The sequence below is a fragment of the Cajanus cajan genome, chromosome 1, assembly GCF_000230855.2.
Source record: "Cajanus cajan strain Asha chromosome 1, NIPB_CcT2T_4, whole genome shotgun sequence".
Classification (NCBI taxonomy): Eukaryota; Viridiplantae; Streptophyta; class Magnoliopsida; order Fabales; family Fabaceae; genus Cajanus; species Cajanus cajan.
In genome coordinates this window covers 90,789,203-90,805,153 of record NC_138517.1, presented here as the reverse complement: position 1 = coordinate 90,805,153, position 15,951 = coordinate 90,789,203, and the positions used below count along the sequence as shown (strand labels likewise).

Below are 15,951 nucleotides of genomic sequence, written 5' to 3'. Positions count from 1 at the left end.
TATTTTTAATGAATTTCAATTACTTTTTTATTTAATGATATTTTTTAAAAAAATATTTCATTTTAGTGTATGACTTTCTAGTTACGTTACTCTTTTTAGCAATTATAATAATAATAATTTAGAAAAAAATGTTATAAAAATAATAAAATTTAGTACAAATAACAAATTTTTTAATATATAAAATTATTTTTTTATAATATAAAAAAAAAAGTAAAAAAACAAAGAGAAAATTTAAATATAATTTTCTTATTTGTGATTGATAAAACTTCCATTAAATACAAGCATATAATCTCGGATAAGACTCCTAATTTAAAAACAGCACTGGCAGCATTGTTAAACCGACAACCACAATACACATGCCCACACATGAAGTCAAAGTCATGTATTTGAAGTGGCAAAACGGTGATAACTTAGGCCTGATGAAGAGCGGGAAAGTGGAAAGCCAAAATGAAAGTACCCAATTGAGCAGTTCCCATCTCGAAAGGCCATAAATCACACGAACACGAAGGCGCTCTTCAAATTGAAATGAGACCCGCCGCACGCAGGCAGGCGAAGGACTCCTTCATCCCGCCCACTCCGGTGGAGTACCAGCACCACCGCTTCTCCTCCCGCGACTCCGACGTGAGCAGCCGTCCCTCCTCGGTGGGCGTGGGAGGGCGGCCAACCCTAGAGCTCTACAAGGAACGGTCGTTCCAGCAATCGGTGGTTTCCACAATCAACGCCTTCCTCGGCTCCCACAATTTCCCAATCAGCTTCAAATGCAGCTTCCCCTCAGCCAAAGACATCCACGAAACCCTCAAATTCCTACTCTCACTCCTCGATTTCCCTCCCTCCTCGAAACTCGAAGACGATCTCCCTCTCCTCTTGAAACGCCTATCCTATCCTTTCAAACTCAACAAATCCATCCTCCGTTCCCCCGCCGCCCCTCACCAATGGCCTTCCTTCCTCGCCCTACTCCACTGGCTCGTCCAGATCGCCAAATTCCACCTCCACCTCGCTGCCTCCCCCAAACACCACAACGCGCTCTACCTCTACACCGTCAACAGCTACATGCACTACATCCGCGGCGACGACGACGCCGTCGAGGAACTCGACCGCAGCATCCGTGACAAGCTCCACCACGAGAAGGCCGCCGCCGAGGAGCGCCTCGACGCCGCGCGCCGCGCCGCCGCCGAGCTCCAGGCCGAGCTCGACGGCCTCCGCTCCGCGCCCTCGCCGAAGGAGGCCATGGAGGGGGACAGGGCGGTGCTCGAGGACGACGTCAAGAAGTTCCACAAGATGATCGAGGAGTTCGCGGCGCGGATCGAGCAGGCCGAGAGGGCTCTGGCGGAGAAGGAACAGCAGATGGCGGCGAAGGCCGCCGAGACGGAGCGGATCCGCGAGGAGAACGAGGAGCTAGGGCGGCGCGTGGAGGCGCAGACGTTCAATGCGCGCGACGTGGAGAGGATGAGGAGGGAGTTGCAGGCGGTAGAGAGCGACATTGCGGAAGCTGAACTTGCTAGGAGTGCGTGGGAGGAAAAGGTGTGGGGTCTTGACTCTGCTCTCTCGCACAAAATCAATGACCTCGAGGCTCTCGCTATGGACTGCAACCAAGCTCTTAAGAGGTCACATTTTTGTTACCAATTCGTTATTCACCGTAATATATGATGGTGCGTCTTAAATTCATTTTGATGTTGTGGAAATGCTTTTCCTGATTGTAGGTTGAAGATTGGGAATGATATTCAGTATCAGTTGAATGCTGAGGGGACTACTCCTACTGAGATAATGGGAATCGATCACAAACTCAAGCTGAAGCCTGCGCTTAGATCATTTGCTGATGAAATCAAGAAAAGTTCTATGGAAAAATTGGAGGAGTCGATTTCTTACCAGCAGAAGTCCAGTGAAAATGCTGCGCGGCTTGAGGGGAAAAGAAATCAGCTTGAGGCAGTGCAGTCGCGGATTGATGAAGTAAGTGCATTGACGTGTTTGGCTTTTTATATACGGACGATAATTCTGTTACTTGGTCTGTAGCAATGCCTATATTCAGTATGTAAGTCTTGATTTCAAGTTTTTGTTGTATGAGTGGAATAGTAGATGAAATATTTGATTTGGCTGGGTTGATGATTGGCCGGGCCAAGATAATAACAATCTTGATGTACCGTGGGAAACTCTTCTACCAGAAAGTTAGAATATTAGCTACAACTATGACTATGGTGAGTGGGAGCTGGTGCAGTGTGCATTGATGCCTGCGTTCTCTAAGTCGTTACTTGTACATTCCAATATATATTTACCCTTTTTTAGGTGGTAATCTGCTACTGTGTTTTGTCTTTTTTTTTTTTTTTTTTTTGTTAATTGAAATAATCACTTGCCATACTTGCATTGCACTATGACTTAATTATGAGTCCATGCCATTGCACTATCGCTTAAGTATGAGTCCATGCTGCTGTTTAACAGAAATACTGCGCTCCAGTCCATAAATTTGGTTTGAATAACACAGGTCTTTCGGCTACCAGTCTTACACTTGTGGAAAAATGTTATAGTATGGGACAAAAAATACTGAAATTTGTAATGATGAAAAATCAAATTAATACACACTTCTACTTGTCCTGGCAAAATTTTTGTTACACTCCTTGTTGGAATTAGATGGGTATTCGAAACAGGAATAATCTTTCCTTTGTGAGCACTTCTGTTTGACTTTCCTTTATGCTGGTTGTTGATTTATCTACCAGATGGAAGTTCAACTGAACATGATTAAGAAGGAAACACAAGAATACACTATTAGGTGTTCTGCTGAAGCTAAGAAAATGTTGGAGGAGGTCCAGTTTGCAGATCATGACCTGGACATTATGGAAAGAGAGGCAGCTGAGGTTCTCAAGGTAATTCCTTGGTCGCTATTTATTTCTTGAATAATCTATTGAATTTAAAATGCTAAATTCTTCAAGATATGGAGAATGTGTCTGTTCTCTTTGTAGTCTCAATGAATCTGGAGAGTCAAGCAAATTTCACTATCCATGTTGATAGGCCTATTTCTTTTTGGTTAAATTTTTGAATTAATTCTTATCTAATATGCCAACCGTTTCACATGTATTTTTTTTCTTTGGGTTCCTAACCATACAGTGCACAAATGAGTGTTTGTTTGCGAGTATTTTGACTGCATAATAGTGGCTGCGTTCCTTTTCTAGCTACTTATGTGTTGTGCACTTATGTTTTACTCAGTTCGTGTTCATGGTCTTCGTTTAAATGATTATGATTATGATTAAGTGGGCCAGTATGTTCTTAGCTTGCACATCACTGAATCCATTCCTTTTGAGAATAACCCTGCATATTGGGTATTCAAATAGGTAAACTGGGAAGAGAAAAGCAAACAAAGCTAATTACTGAATTACATACATAAATTTCATTTCAATTATGTAAATATGCAACGGCTAAATATATGTAGAAGTGTAGAAGTTACCAAATAAATGTAATTTGGGTGGGTATATGATGTTTGAGCTGATTCTATGGCCATTAAATCAAACTAACTACCGCCAAGCTTAGTAATAGGAAATAATCGGATGTAAAATGTGTACCTTTCTTTGCTGAATCAGTACTCCCTCTGAATCTATATATGAACATAAAGTTCATATATATTTTAGACTCAAATAAAAGCAAACTTCAACTAATTCAAGTTTATTTAAAATTTTTAATCTAAAAATACTTTTAAAATAATGAGAACACTATTTATGATAAATATAATTAAGGATATTTTAGTAAATGTAATGTATATTTTATCCGAGATTGTGAAAATTGAATACATTTAACTATTTTTTTAATGTATAAATTAGTTACTTTTTACTTATATATATATATATATATATATGTATGTATAAAGGAAGTATACTATTAAAGTTTTTGACATAAACGTGTTTTTCCTTTCTTTGGTGGCGTGTGTGGATGATAGTCATACCTCTGTCAAAATTAAACTGATTAATGTGATAATATTGTATCTAATGAGGTTCTTCGTCTCTTGTCAAGACATCTGAATTGAAGTTGCAGGAAGCGATTAAACAAAGTGAAGAAGAAATTCAAACGCGTGCTAGCGAACTGTTTCAGTTAGTTGATTCAGTGTCAAAATACAAAGAACATGTGGGGTCCAAAATTTCAAAGATGAGGCGGGATCTATCAGAAACTGCATCTGCTGTCTCAGATGCATATAAGGGTTCTCTCCCAACTCAAATTGATGTTCATAGTCCACGTTTATAATGTATTTGTCAACTCCAGCAACGTGTCATTTTGGGTTGCCATATCTTCCTTCCCGTGGTATTTACGTTTTTGCTGTACAAATGACGGTCATTTTGAATAGATGTTATTACCAATTTACAAAATCACGGACTTTATACCTTAACATAATCAATGCAACGTCCCAACCTAAAAAAAACTATTTAGCAAAGCATTATCCTAACTTGTGGAGATTGAAATACTGATATGAATAATGAGAGATTGGTTCTATATATTTTTCGTTAATGTTACGTTGTGTACGTGCCACGTGCCTTTTGATGTAAAATCATTAATGTTCGAATACTATTTTAAACAGCCAATAAATCTAGCTCGAAGTTGGATAACACCGTTAAAGTATCAAACTTGAGTTTTTTTGAATTAGTTGTATTCACGTTAACTATTAAAGCTATCATTCTAATAATTTGACTTAGTTCAAACCTATTTTTCAATTTAATGTATTAGATATGTTATATTTAAAAATGAGTTTCGACTATATTTTAGGTATCTTAGTATTGTTTAATACATTTTTTAAAAATTTAACTTAATATATAATATTTTATATGATTTGATATATTTATGTTATGATATTTATTATAAAATTGTTTTAATTCTAATGGTATACTTTAATTTTATGGTTTAATATATATGTGTGTGTTGTGTGTATTTTAAAATTGATATATTATATTAGAATTAGGGTTGATCTTACTTAAAGGGAAAAGACTAATGTCTACTAAGTATCCGTCCAAATAGGTGGTTAATTATATATATAAATATTGATCAAATAGTAAATAAATATAATTATATATAATTATCGATTAATAATGGAATGAGTCTATCGAAAATTTCAACCGTATTTAACATTGTTTAATTTAATAATATTACAGTTATTGATGATCACATGTAGTTAATTATATTCGTAAATACAATTAAATTTTGTCTCTAAAGTAGTTGCAAATTATTTTAAATTTCATTATATCAATTGTTGATTCGTAGTTAATTGTGTTATGATGCAATAATGATAATTAACTTTGCATCTCATGTTAAAAGTATAAAGAGGCAATCAAAATATTTAGTATTATCTATGTTATATATAAAAAATATATACATAAATTACAAATAATTAAATTAGTTAGTGATAATTAATAATGTCATAATTTAAAATTTTATTCCAAAGATACTCATAAAAATAAATATTATTTGTTGTTATATTTAATAACACTACTCAAGCTAAATTATAGTTTTAATTGTACAATAAACATATACACTTTCATAAAAAAAATAAAAAAATAGACAACTCATTAATAAATTGAAAATAAATTAAGAGTATAAAAAATAATAAATTAATATATTTAAAAAATAGTCTGATAATTTTTATAATTAGGACCAAAATAAGATACTCATTTATTTCTTTAAATATAGAATGATAGGTGGTAATAATTTAGGGTTTACTAATTGTTAAACAAATTTAATTTAGGCAGTAATAATTTACTAATTGTTAAATAATTAGTAAATTATTATATATAGGAAGATAGGCAGTAATAATTTACTTATTGTTAAACAAAATTAACAATATTTAATAATGTGCGTTGGGACACACTACACAATTAATAAACATTACTTTTTAACAAAAACATGAAAGTTCACCGTTGGTCTAGATGAAGAGATAGCCCAAAAAACCAAACCAATAAAGACTGCATCGTTTGTTAGTACCTACTTTCCCTTTCTTTGGCTAAACTATATCAAGTATCAACTACCAATCGTTACTCTAACTCTGGTATACATCTGCAAAACTACTGAACTTTTCCTGTATAATATTGGGATTTACAAATGCATGGTCCAATAACTTAGCAGCAGTTGGCCGATTGATTGGATCAACTTGTAAGCATTTAAGAATGAAATCTCGGGCATTTAGAGATAAAGATTCTGGAACAGTTGGAGTTTGACCCCTGCCAATCCTAAATAGCGCAAGCATCTGTTATAACAAATAAAATGAAGTATTTAAATCAGTTATATAATTTCAAAGGAAAGTACAGTCTCTTTTAATTGTCTATGAGGTGAGAAAGCAAGTAAACTAAAATCCTGAATTTAAATGTATGAGATAATGTAAAGGAGTGGACAAGAAATGATAATGGGAAAATTTCAGTCTCTGTAATAAATGAATCTAGGAAAGCAAGGAAAGTATAAAAATGAAGGTAAAGATTATAGTAAAAAAAATGCCGGACATACTGCTTCCAAATGAGAGTAAGGAAGTTGCCCTGTCATCATCTCTAAAACTGTGCATCCTAAGCTCCATATATCAGATTCTGGTCCATATCCAGGGTTCCTCCAGTCAAAAACCTATGATCCAACAATTCAAAATTAATCTAGGCACATTATAAAATTCCAAATGATTGAGAATTATGTCCTTGAAGCGAGAACATTTGGTATATGTGCTATACTGAATTGAACAGCCATATGAATCATCATATTCTAGTTCATCCAATGAAAGGAATTATGTCAAACATATGGGACAGGTAGAGACACGAACCTCAGGGGCCATCCAGTACGGGGAGCCTTTACTTGATTTAACATCATTCAACTTGGTTGCCTGCAAAGGAAGAAGAACCAACAATATAATTGCATGAGGTTAGCATTTGGAATTGGCTATGATAAGATGCTGACTTGTGAAAGTTGATTTTGCTAAAGGAAAGTACCTTTGCCAATCCAAAATCTGCAAGCTTGACGGATCCATTCGCATCAACTAATATATTAGCACACTTGAGGTCCCTTAAAATTTTAAAATTTTTGGCAAATTAATTTAGAATGTACAAGGTCCGTGTAAATTCAAAATATTTCAGCCATCAATTTCCAACCACCGCATCCAACTTCAACTATTAAGTGATTTCCGCAATCATAGAAAGTGGATATCAATTTAAAATAGAATATTCAGGATACAAAAGAAGAAATCAAATTCCAAAATGGACTTTATCTTTAGCAATGATTAGAGAACATTGGGGTTTCATTTTTCTTATCCCTTTTACATTAACCGAGCCTGCAAACTTCCTTATGTAAAAACACTGCTATGATTAATAATAGGTATAACCGTTGGATTGCATCAAGATAGAAAGTTCATTCATGTTACCTGTGAACCACATTCCGATCATGAAGATACTTCAAACCACTCAAAATTTGCCTTGTGTATGCAGAAACCTGAGAGTCCCTTAAACGATACTTTTGATAGAGACTTGCCAATGATCCTTTTGTTACAAGCTCGAGGAAGATATACAGCTTATCATTATCCTGAGAAATAATGAGATTTAAATACAATTAACAATAAAGTGGAGAGAAGAAAACAGTTGAAATGAAGTTACTCCCAAGTGCTAAGTAACATAATCAGACGAAAAATAATTCAGAGAGAACCAACTAAACAATGAGACAAGTGATGTCCAGAAGAAAGGACAAGAAAAGTCATCATGCATCAAATAGTCAGTCAATCCTCATCGGATTTCAAAAGGAATTCATTTCATATTATATAGTCAATGAACATTCTGTTATACCATTTAAGCATTTGAAAAATTTACAGGAATAGTATTGGGACTGTAAAACTGCAGAGAATGTCTTTCATACTTGCTATTTGCTGTTAAGTATGTAGAACTTAGTAAGAAGGAAAAAATCTTTGCAGTCCACAAGGAAAAAATCATGGGCAACTTTAATGCGCATATAAACCAAGAAATAGATAACTCATACAACTTCAAGGGTCTCAAAACAAAAACATTTTATGAACTTACACAGCACATGAATAAACAGAAATTCTTCAACTCAGCCCAATGGTATTTCATTCCCTCTAATTTATTTATAAAATAAAGCTATGTATTGTTTCAAACCCGTGACCTGTGTCATATACCCATCATTGTAAATAACAATTAGATTATACTTCAATACACTTTCGACAATGTTCAAGAATCAAGATGCTCAATGAAATAATAAATTTCAGCCAAATAAATGCTTGGTAATTTACAAAATACTTTTTAAATTGCCTCATTCCTGAAAGTGTAGCATACCTTGTCCGTGCCAAGATATCGAACTATGTTATCATGTCGGAATTGACTCAAAAGAGATATTTCCTGAATGGAAGAAAAAAAATCATATTATCAAATGCTTCTGTATAAGATGGAACAAACAGATAAAGAATATGTTGTTATGTCATGAAGTTTGATGAGAAGACCAAGTCCTCTCACCTGTTGAAGTTGGAAAATGCTCTGCTTGCCCTGGCTTCCATCATCCAGCAAAGACACCTCCTTTACAGCAAAAAAGTTCCCATCACTGTGGGAAAAGAAAATGTATGTGTTACCTCTGTGAAAACAAAAGCACATGGATGGCTAACTAAATGGTCTATTTGCAACTTACACAGCACTGATAAAATCCCCAAATCACCGCTAACTAATAGCTATTAGCTAGTGTTTATATATCAGCAGCAAGATTCTACTGACCAGATAAACCAACTTTCAATTATGCATGTGAATGAGAGAGACTTCATAAATAATGTAAGATATCAGTATCAAACTTCTTTGGATATCATGAATCATGATTCTACATTCTGAACACACGTACATACATACATACGAGACAAATTAGAAGAGACTTTTTGTTTGTAAGAGCGATAAAAATATCAATAATTGGATTTTACATGAATGGTCAAGATTAAATTTGAATATTATGATTCTACAAGCTACACTCTGAACATACACACAAATATGAGACATTATAAAAGGACCTACTGTACGTGAGAGAGAGAATAATATTACAAATTATTAAATTTTACATTAATGGTTAAGATGAAAACATAAGTTACGTGAGTTGTTTAAAATGTCAAACTATTAATCCTCTTCTCACTCTCATTAAAATGAATTAATTACTAGATTCATCTCCTATACATGATATGGAGTTGGAAACATGTTAAATAGTACGAATCTGTATTCCTAAGACGACTTAGGCCATGTTTGAATTTAAGTTAGAAACTCTTTTGAGAGTTTCTCTACCGAAAGTAAAAAATATTTTTCGGTAAAGAAGTTCTTAAAATCCCTTCAAGACTTGTATCCAAAGATGCTCTTAAAAGTGAAGGAATTTTGATAGGTTTTGTATACGAAGTAGTGTTATAGAGTTAAACAAGAGAATTGCATTATTTTTTATTTAATTTTGTTAATTTCCGAATGAAAATCGGAATATATTCACAATTGCTACTCCTTTAGATCACGTCTCTGATTGTAGTTGAAAATTGAATAATTAATGCGCAAGGGAGTGAGGCCGTATATAGTATAGTATAGGTATGTGGCGAAAGAAACGAAGAAAGATAGTATAGTATGTGTAGTATACTGACTCTGTGAAGCCTTCGTAGACGGTTCCAAAGGATCCTTTTCCTAAGATCTCGCCCTTTTGCCACGACTGAAAATACACGCTTCCATTTGGCGACAGATTATGAATATCAAAGGAATCATCGTCAACCAAAGCAGAAGAAGCCTCTACGGTTTGGATTTGAGCTTCATCAGCAACATCACTATCGTCATCACGTGAAACGGAATCAGAAAGTGGATCCGTCACCGTTTGTTGCTGAGAACTCCAAGTAGATGCCACCGGCGGCGGTTCCAACACGGGAGGCCTGACGCCCTTTATTCCGGCCTGAGGAGAAGCGACGCCGACGCGGGCCTTCTGGGCCTGGGCTTCTTCCCAAGCAGCGGCTGGGATGGCGAAGTCCTCCGGGCCGGACAGGCCCAGGCTGCGAAAGATACGGTCGAATTCGCCGTCGATTCCTTTGACTCTGAAATGAAGTGTCTCTGCGTCTGTGTCTTGGTCCTTGAAGTCATCGGGCCTTGACAGGCCCAGGGTGAAGTCATGAGAAAGTGGATCCCTCCTCCAGCTGCTCAAGGCATCGTCGACAACGGATGCAAAAGAATGGGCTGGGGAATATGAATATGACGCAGGCCTGCTCCATATGGCAGCGTCGACTACTGATGCAAAATCATGGACCGGGGATTCTCCCAAATCCGGCGCAGCGCTACTTCTTATGCTATTGTCCACTGCCCAACTAAAACCAAAAAACCCGTTTCCATTTAGCGGCAGATTATGAATATCAACCAAAGCAGAAGAAGCCTCCTCGGTCTCCCTTTGGTCATGAGAAAGTGGACCCCTCCTCCAGCTGCTCAAGGCATTGTCGACGACGGATGCAAAAGAATGGGCTGGGGAATCTCCCAAATTCGACGCAGCCCTACTTCTTATGCCATTGTCCACTGCCCAACTAAAACCTATTTCACTATCCATTCTTTGCTATGTGCTTTCGCAGAGGCAACTTAGGTTATCACACCTACTATATATTCTACAGAGGCTTCAGACTTCAGAATCAGAACGTGCGAGGCAATGCTACAGAAGCTTCACTTCTCTTCCACGCTCAATCATTCCTAGCTTTCACACTTGTAAATAATGTATTACCATTTCTGTTTTCTGCTCCTATTTCCCAGAAGCAGCACGCTCATGCATCAACATCCACTCTCCTGCCTTCTAGAGAAACATGTCCATAATAACCCTTTCAGACTAGCATATCCTAAAACGCCATGAATTTTAATCCCTATCTCTAGACGGCCATGCCTTTGTCTTTAGGGAAAGAAAAAGAAATCAAATGTTGAATTCTGATGAATAGATAGGTGTGGTTGTATCAATTGTCTATAGGCAGGTAATTGTGTCATTGAGTTATTGAGATGTCTAATGATAGGTAACTTAGTCTCACATACATACATGTTAATGATGATACAAATATTTAATACTTTTTTTTTATAATAAATGTCATTTTACATTTAAAAAAAAAATAAAAAAGAATATAATTTTACAAAATTAATCTTTATGATTATTTTTCCTTACTAGAAACAATACAATATAATAATTATTTTTAAAATATGATGAAGAATGTAAGTGAAAAAAAAATTAATACTCCATTAAAAAACTAACCGTACATTTATATTAGAATTTGTTATTTTAAATACGACATTTACTATGAAAAAAAGGTAATAATTTGTTAAAAAAAATGAATCATATTTACATACAGTATTAATCATGTGCGTTGGGATGGGAGGATGCGAGTAAACAACTTTCAGGGGTACAGTAACCATTACTCTTAATCAAAACGTGAACGTTCAAAAGAGAAAGTCCAAAAAATGAATACAATAAAGACTGCTTCCTTTGTTAGGCAACTACTTTCCCTTTCTTGGCTAACTATCTACACATGTTAAGGGAGCATGCCTGTGACTCTAACTACTACCAATCGTTACTCTAACTCCGCTACGTATCTGCAAAACTACTGACCTTTTCCTGTATATTACAGCAGTCTAAACCTCAGGTTTTATCACTCAGCTAGGATAAGCACTCCAGAACAGGGGACGGCTTCGACCTCACTGTGGCAATGTTAGAGGTGACTGAGAGCTCTCAAGACAGTAAAAGATTGATACTTGGAGAAACAGGACTCATGGGAGATAGAAGTGGTCTCTTTACAAATGCATGGTCCAATAGCTGAGCAGCGGTTGGCCGTTTGTTTGGGTTAACTTGTAAGCATTTTAAAATGAAATTTCGAGCATCTGTTGACAGAGATTCCGGAACAGGTGGAGGTTGACCCCTGCCAATCCTAAATAGCGCTTGCATCTGTTATAACAAATAAAATGAAGTATTTAAATCAGTTATAAAATTTCAAAGGAAAGTACAGTCTGTGTTAATTGTCTATCAGGTGAGAAACCAAGTAAACTAAAATCCTGAATTTAAATGTATGAGATAATATAAAGGAGTGGACAAGAAATGATAATGGGAAAAATTCAGTCTCCGTAATAAATGAATCTAGGAAACCAAGGAAAGTATAAAAATGAAGGTAAAGATTATAGTATGCTGGACATACTCCTTCCAAGTGAGAGTAAGGAGGTTGCCGAGTCAACATCTCCAAAACTGTGCATCCTAAGCTCCATATATCAGCTGCTAGTCCATATCCACGGTTCCTCAAGTTAACAACCTATGATCCAACAATTCAAAATTAATCTAGGCACATTATAAAATTACAAATGATTGAGAATTATGTCCTTGAAGCAAGTGAGAACATTTGGTATATGTGCTATACTGAATTGAACAGCCATATGAATCATCATATTCTAGTTCATCCAATGAAACGAATTATGTCAAACATATGGGACAGGTAGAGACACGAACCTCAGGGGCCATCCAGTACGGGGAGCCTTTACTTGATTTAACATCATTCAACTTGGTTGCCTGCAAAGGAAGAAGAACCAACAATATAATTGCATGAGGTTAGCATTTGGAATTGGCTATGATAAGATGCTGACTTGTGAAAGTTGATTTTGCTAAAGGAAAGTACCTTTGCCAATCCAAAATCTGCAAGCTTGACGGATCCATTCGCATCAACTAATATATTAGCACACTTGATGTCCCTTAAAATTTTAAAATTTTCGGCGAATTAATTTAGAATGTACAAAGTCCATGTAAATTCAAAATATTTCAGCCATCAATTTCCAACCACCGCATCCAACTTCAACTATTAAGTGATTTCCACAATCATAGAAAGTGGATATCAACTTAAAATAGAATATTCAGGATACAAAAGAAGAAATCAAATTCCAAAATGGACTTTATCTTTAGCAATGATTAGAGAACATCGGGGTTTCATTTTTCTTATCCCTTTTACATTAACCGAGCCTGCAAACTTCCTTATGTAAAAACATTGCTATTATTAATAATAGGTATAACCGTTGGATTGCATCAAGATAGAAAGTTCATTCATGTTACCTGTGAACCACATTCCGATCATGAAGATACTTCAAACCACTCAAAATCTGCCTTGTGTATGCAGAAACCTGAGAGTCCCTTAAACGATACTTTTGATAGAGACTTGCCAATGATCCTTTTGTTACAAGCTCGAGGAAGATATACAGCTTATCATTATCCTGAGAAATAATGAGATTTAAATACAATTAACAATAAAGTGGAGAGGAGAAAACAGTTGAAATGAAATTACTCCCAAGTGCTAAGTAACATAATCAGACGAAAAATAATTCAGAGAGAACCAACTAAACAATGAGACAAGTGATGTCCAGAAGAAAGGACAAGAAAAGTCATCATGCATCAAATAGTCAGTCAATCCTCATCGGATTTCAAAAGGAATTCATTTCATATTATATAGTCAATGAACATTCTGTTATACCATTTAAGCATATGAAAAATTTACAGGAATAGTATTATTGGCTCTGTAAAACTGCAGAGAATGTCTTTCATAATTGCTATTTGCTGTTAAGTATGTAGAACTTAGTAAGAAGGAAAAAATCATGGGCAACTTTAATGCGCATATAAACCAAGAAATAGATAGCTCATACAACTTCAAGGGTCTCAAAACAAAAACATTTTATGAACTTACACAGCACATGAATAAACAGAAATTCTTCAACTCAGCCCAATGGTATTTCATTCCCTCTAATTTATTTATAAAATAAAGCTATGTATTGTTTCAAACCCGTGACCTGTGTCATATACCCATCATTGTAAATAACAATTAGATTATACTTCAATACACTTTCGACAATGTTCAAGAATCAAGATGCTCAATGAAATAATAAATTTCAGCCAAATAAATGCTTGGTAATTTACAAAATACTTTTTAAATTGCCTCATTCCTGAAAGTGTAGCATACCTTGTCCGTGCCAAGATATCGAACTATGTTATCATGTCGGAATTGACTCAAAAGAGATATTTCCTGAATGGAAGAAAAAAAATCATATTATCAAATGCTTCTGTATAAGATGGAACAAACAGATAAAGAATATGTTGTTATGTCATGAAGTTTGATGAGAAGACCAAGTCCTCTCACCTGTTGAAGTTGGAAAATGCTCTGCTTGCCCTGGCTTCCATCATCCAGCAAAGACACCTCCTTTACAGCAAAAAAGTTCCCATCACTGTGGGAAAAGAAAATGTATGTGTTACCTCTGTGAAAACAAAAGCACATGGATGGCTAATAAATGGTCTATTTGCAACTTACACAGCACTGATAAAATCCCCAAATCACCGCTAATTAATAGCTATTAGCTAGTGTTTATATATCAGCAGCAAGATTCTACTGACCAGATAAACCAACTTTCAATTATGCATGTGAATGAGAGAGAATTTATAAATGATGTAAGATATCCGTATCAAACTTCTTTGGATATCATGAATCATGAATCATGATTCTACATTCTGAACACACGTACATACATACATACGAGACAAATTAGAAGAGACTTTTTGTTTGTAAGAGCGATAAAAATATCAATAATTGGATTTTACATGAATGGTCAAGATTAAATTTGAATATTATGATTCTACAAGCTACACTCTGAACATACACACAAATATGAGACATTATAAAAGGACCTACTGTACGTGAGAGAGAGAATAATATTACAAATTATTAAATTTTACATTAATGGTTAAGATGAAAACATAAGTTACGTGAGTTGTTTAAAATGTCAAACTATTAATCCTCTTCTCACTCTCATTAAAATGAATTAATTACTAGATTCATCTCCTATACATGATATGGAGTTGGAAACATGTTAAATAGTACGAATCTGTATTCCTAAGACGACTTAGGCCATGTTTGAATTTAAGTTAGAAACTCTTTTGAGAGTTTCTCTACCGAAAGTAAAAAATATTTTTCGGTAAAGAAGTTCTTAAAATCCCTTCAAGACTTGTATCCAAAGATGCTCTTAAAAGTGAAGGAATTTTGATAGGTTTTGTATACGAAGTAGTGTTATAGAGTTAAACAAGAGAATTGCATTATTTTTTATTTAATTTTGTTAATTTCCGAATGAAAATCGGAATATATTCACAATTGCTACTCCTTTAGATCACGTCTCTGATTGTAGTTGAAAATTGAATAATTAATGCGCAAGGGAGTGAGGCCGTATATAGTATAGTATAGGTATGTGGCGAAAGAAACGAAGAAAGATAGTATAGTATGTGTAGTATACTGACTCTGTGAAGCCTTCGTAGACGGTTCCAAAGGATCCTTTTCCTAAGATCTCGCCCTTTTGCCACGACTGAAAATACACGCTTCCATTTGGCGACAGATTATGAATATCAAAGGAATCATCGTCAACCAAAGCAGAAGAAGCCTCTACGGTTTGGATTTGAGCTTCATCAGCAACATCACTATCGTCATCACGTGAAACGGAATCAGAAAGTGGATCCGTCACCGTTTGTTGCTGAGAACTCCAAGTAGATGCCACCGGCGGCGGTTCCAACACGGGAGGCCTGACGCCCTTTATTCCGGCCTGAGGAGAAGCGACGCCGACGCGGGCCTTCTGGGCCTGGGCTTCTTCCCAAGCAGCGGCTGGGATGGCGAAGTCCTCCGGGCCGGACAGGCCCAGGCTGCGAAAGATACGGTCGAATTCGCCGTCGATTCCTTTGACTCTGAAATGAAGTGTCTCTTCGTCTGTGTCTTGGTCCTTGAAGCGGTAATCAATGTTCTTCATGGCGTTCCGTCGCTCCAGCCGCGGCTTCGACCGCTTCCCCACTGACTCTTTCTTCTCCTCCATCATTCTCTTCTCACTTCTCACTTCTCACTTCTCACACCAAAACCAATTACTCTTTCTTTTTTATTTCTCCCAATCCCAAACACCATTAGACACAGACGGCACTTCACACCAACGCAACATTTTT

The 15,951-nt window shown here is 35.9% G+C and overlaps 3 protein-coding genes across 5 annotated transcripts; 1 reads left to right on the top strand and 2 right to left on the bottom strand.

Moving 5' to 3' along the window:
• The first annotated feature begins 336 nt into the window (after positions 1–336).
• On the top strand, positions 337–4,343 carry LOC109803111 (kinetochore protein NDC80 homolog). The gene is made up of 4 exons (XM_083067617.1): positions 337–1,604; positions 1,701–1,947; positions 2,709–2,855; positions 3,994–4,343. Exons 1-4 carry the CDS (start codon positions 526–528, stop codon positions 4,219–4,221), a joined length of 1,701 nt encoding a protein of 566 aa, XP_082923743.1. The 5' UTR covers positions 337–525; the 3' UTR covers positions 4,222–4,343.
• A 1,424-nt stretch (positions 4,344–5,767) lies between these two features.
• Positions 5,768–11,061, bottom strand: LOC109803881 (mitogen-activated protein kinase kinase kinase 1). 2 transcript variants are annotated; one of them, XM_083067615.1, is made up of 8 exons: positions 9,593–11,061; positions 8,454–8,568; positions 8,277–8,339; positions 7,358–7,515; positions 6,930–7,002; positions 6,764–6,823; positions 6,463–6,573; positions 5,768–6,208 (listed from the first exon to the last, which is right to left on the bottom strand). In XM_083067615.1, the coding sequence occupies exons 1-8, from the start codon at positions 10,528–10,530 to the stop codon at positions 6,002–6,004; spliced, it is 1,725 nt and encodes a 574-aa protein (XP_082923741.1). In that variant the 5' UTR covers positions 10,531–11,061; the 3' UTR covers positions 5,768–6,001. The 2 variants fall into 2 exon arrangements, with proteins under 2 accessions (XP_082923741.1, XP_082923742.1); XM_083067616.1 differs by having other exon boundaries at positions 8,454–8,538; positions 9,593–11,051.
• A 299-nt stretch (positions 11,062–11,360) lies between these two features.
• LOC145953840 (mitogen-activated protein kinase kinase kinase 1) lies at positions 11,361–15,951 on the bottom strand. 2 transcript variants are annotated; one of them, XM_083067618.1, is made up of 8 exons: positions 15,265–15,951; positions 14,120–14,234; positions 13,943–14,005; positions 13,045–13,202; positions 12,617–12,689; positions 12,451–12,510; positions 12,146–12,256; positions 11,361–11,898 (listed from the first exon to the last, which is right to left on the bottom strand). In XM_083067618.1, exons 1-8 carry the CDS (start codon positions 15,828–15,830, stop codon positions 11,686–11,688), a joined length of 1,359 nt encoding a protein of 452 aa, XP_082923744.1. In that variant the 5' UTR covers positions 15,831–15,951; the 3' UTR covers positions 11,361–11,685. The 2 variants fall into 2 exon arrangements, with proteins under 2 accessions (XP_082923744.1, XP_082923745.1); XM_083067619.1 differs by having other exon boundaries at positions 14,120–14,204; positions 15,265–15,949.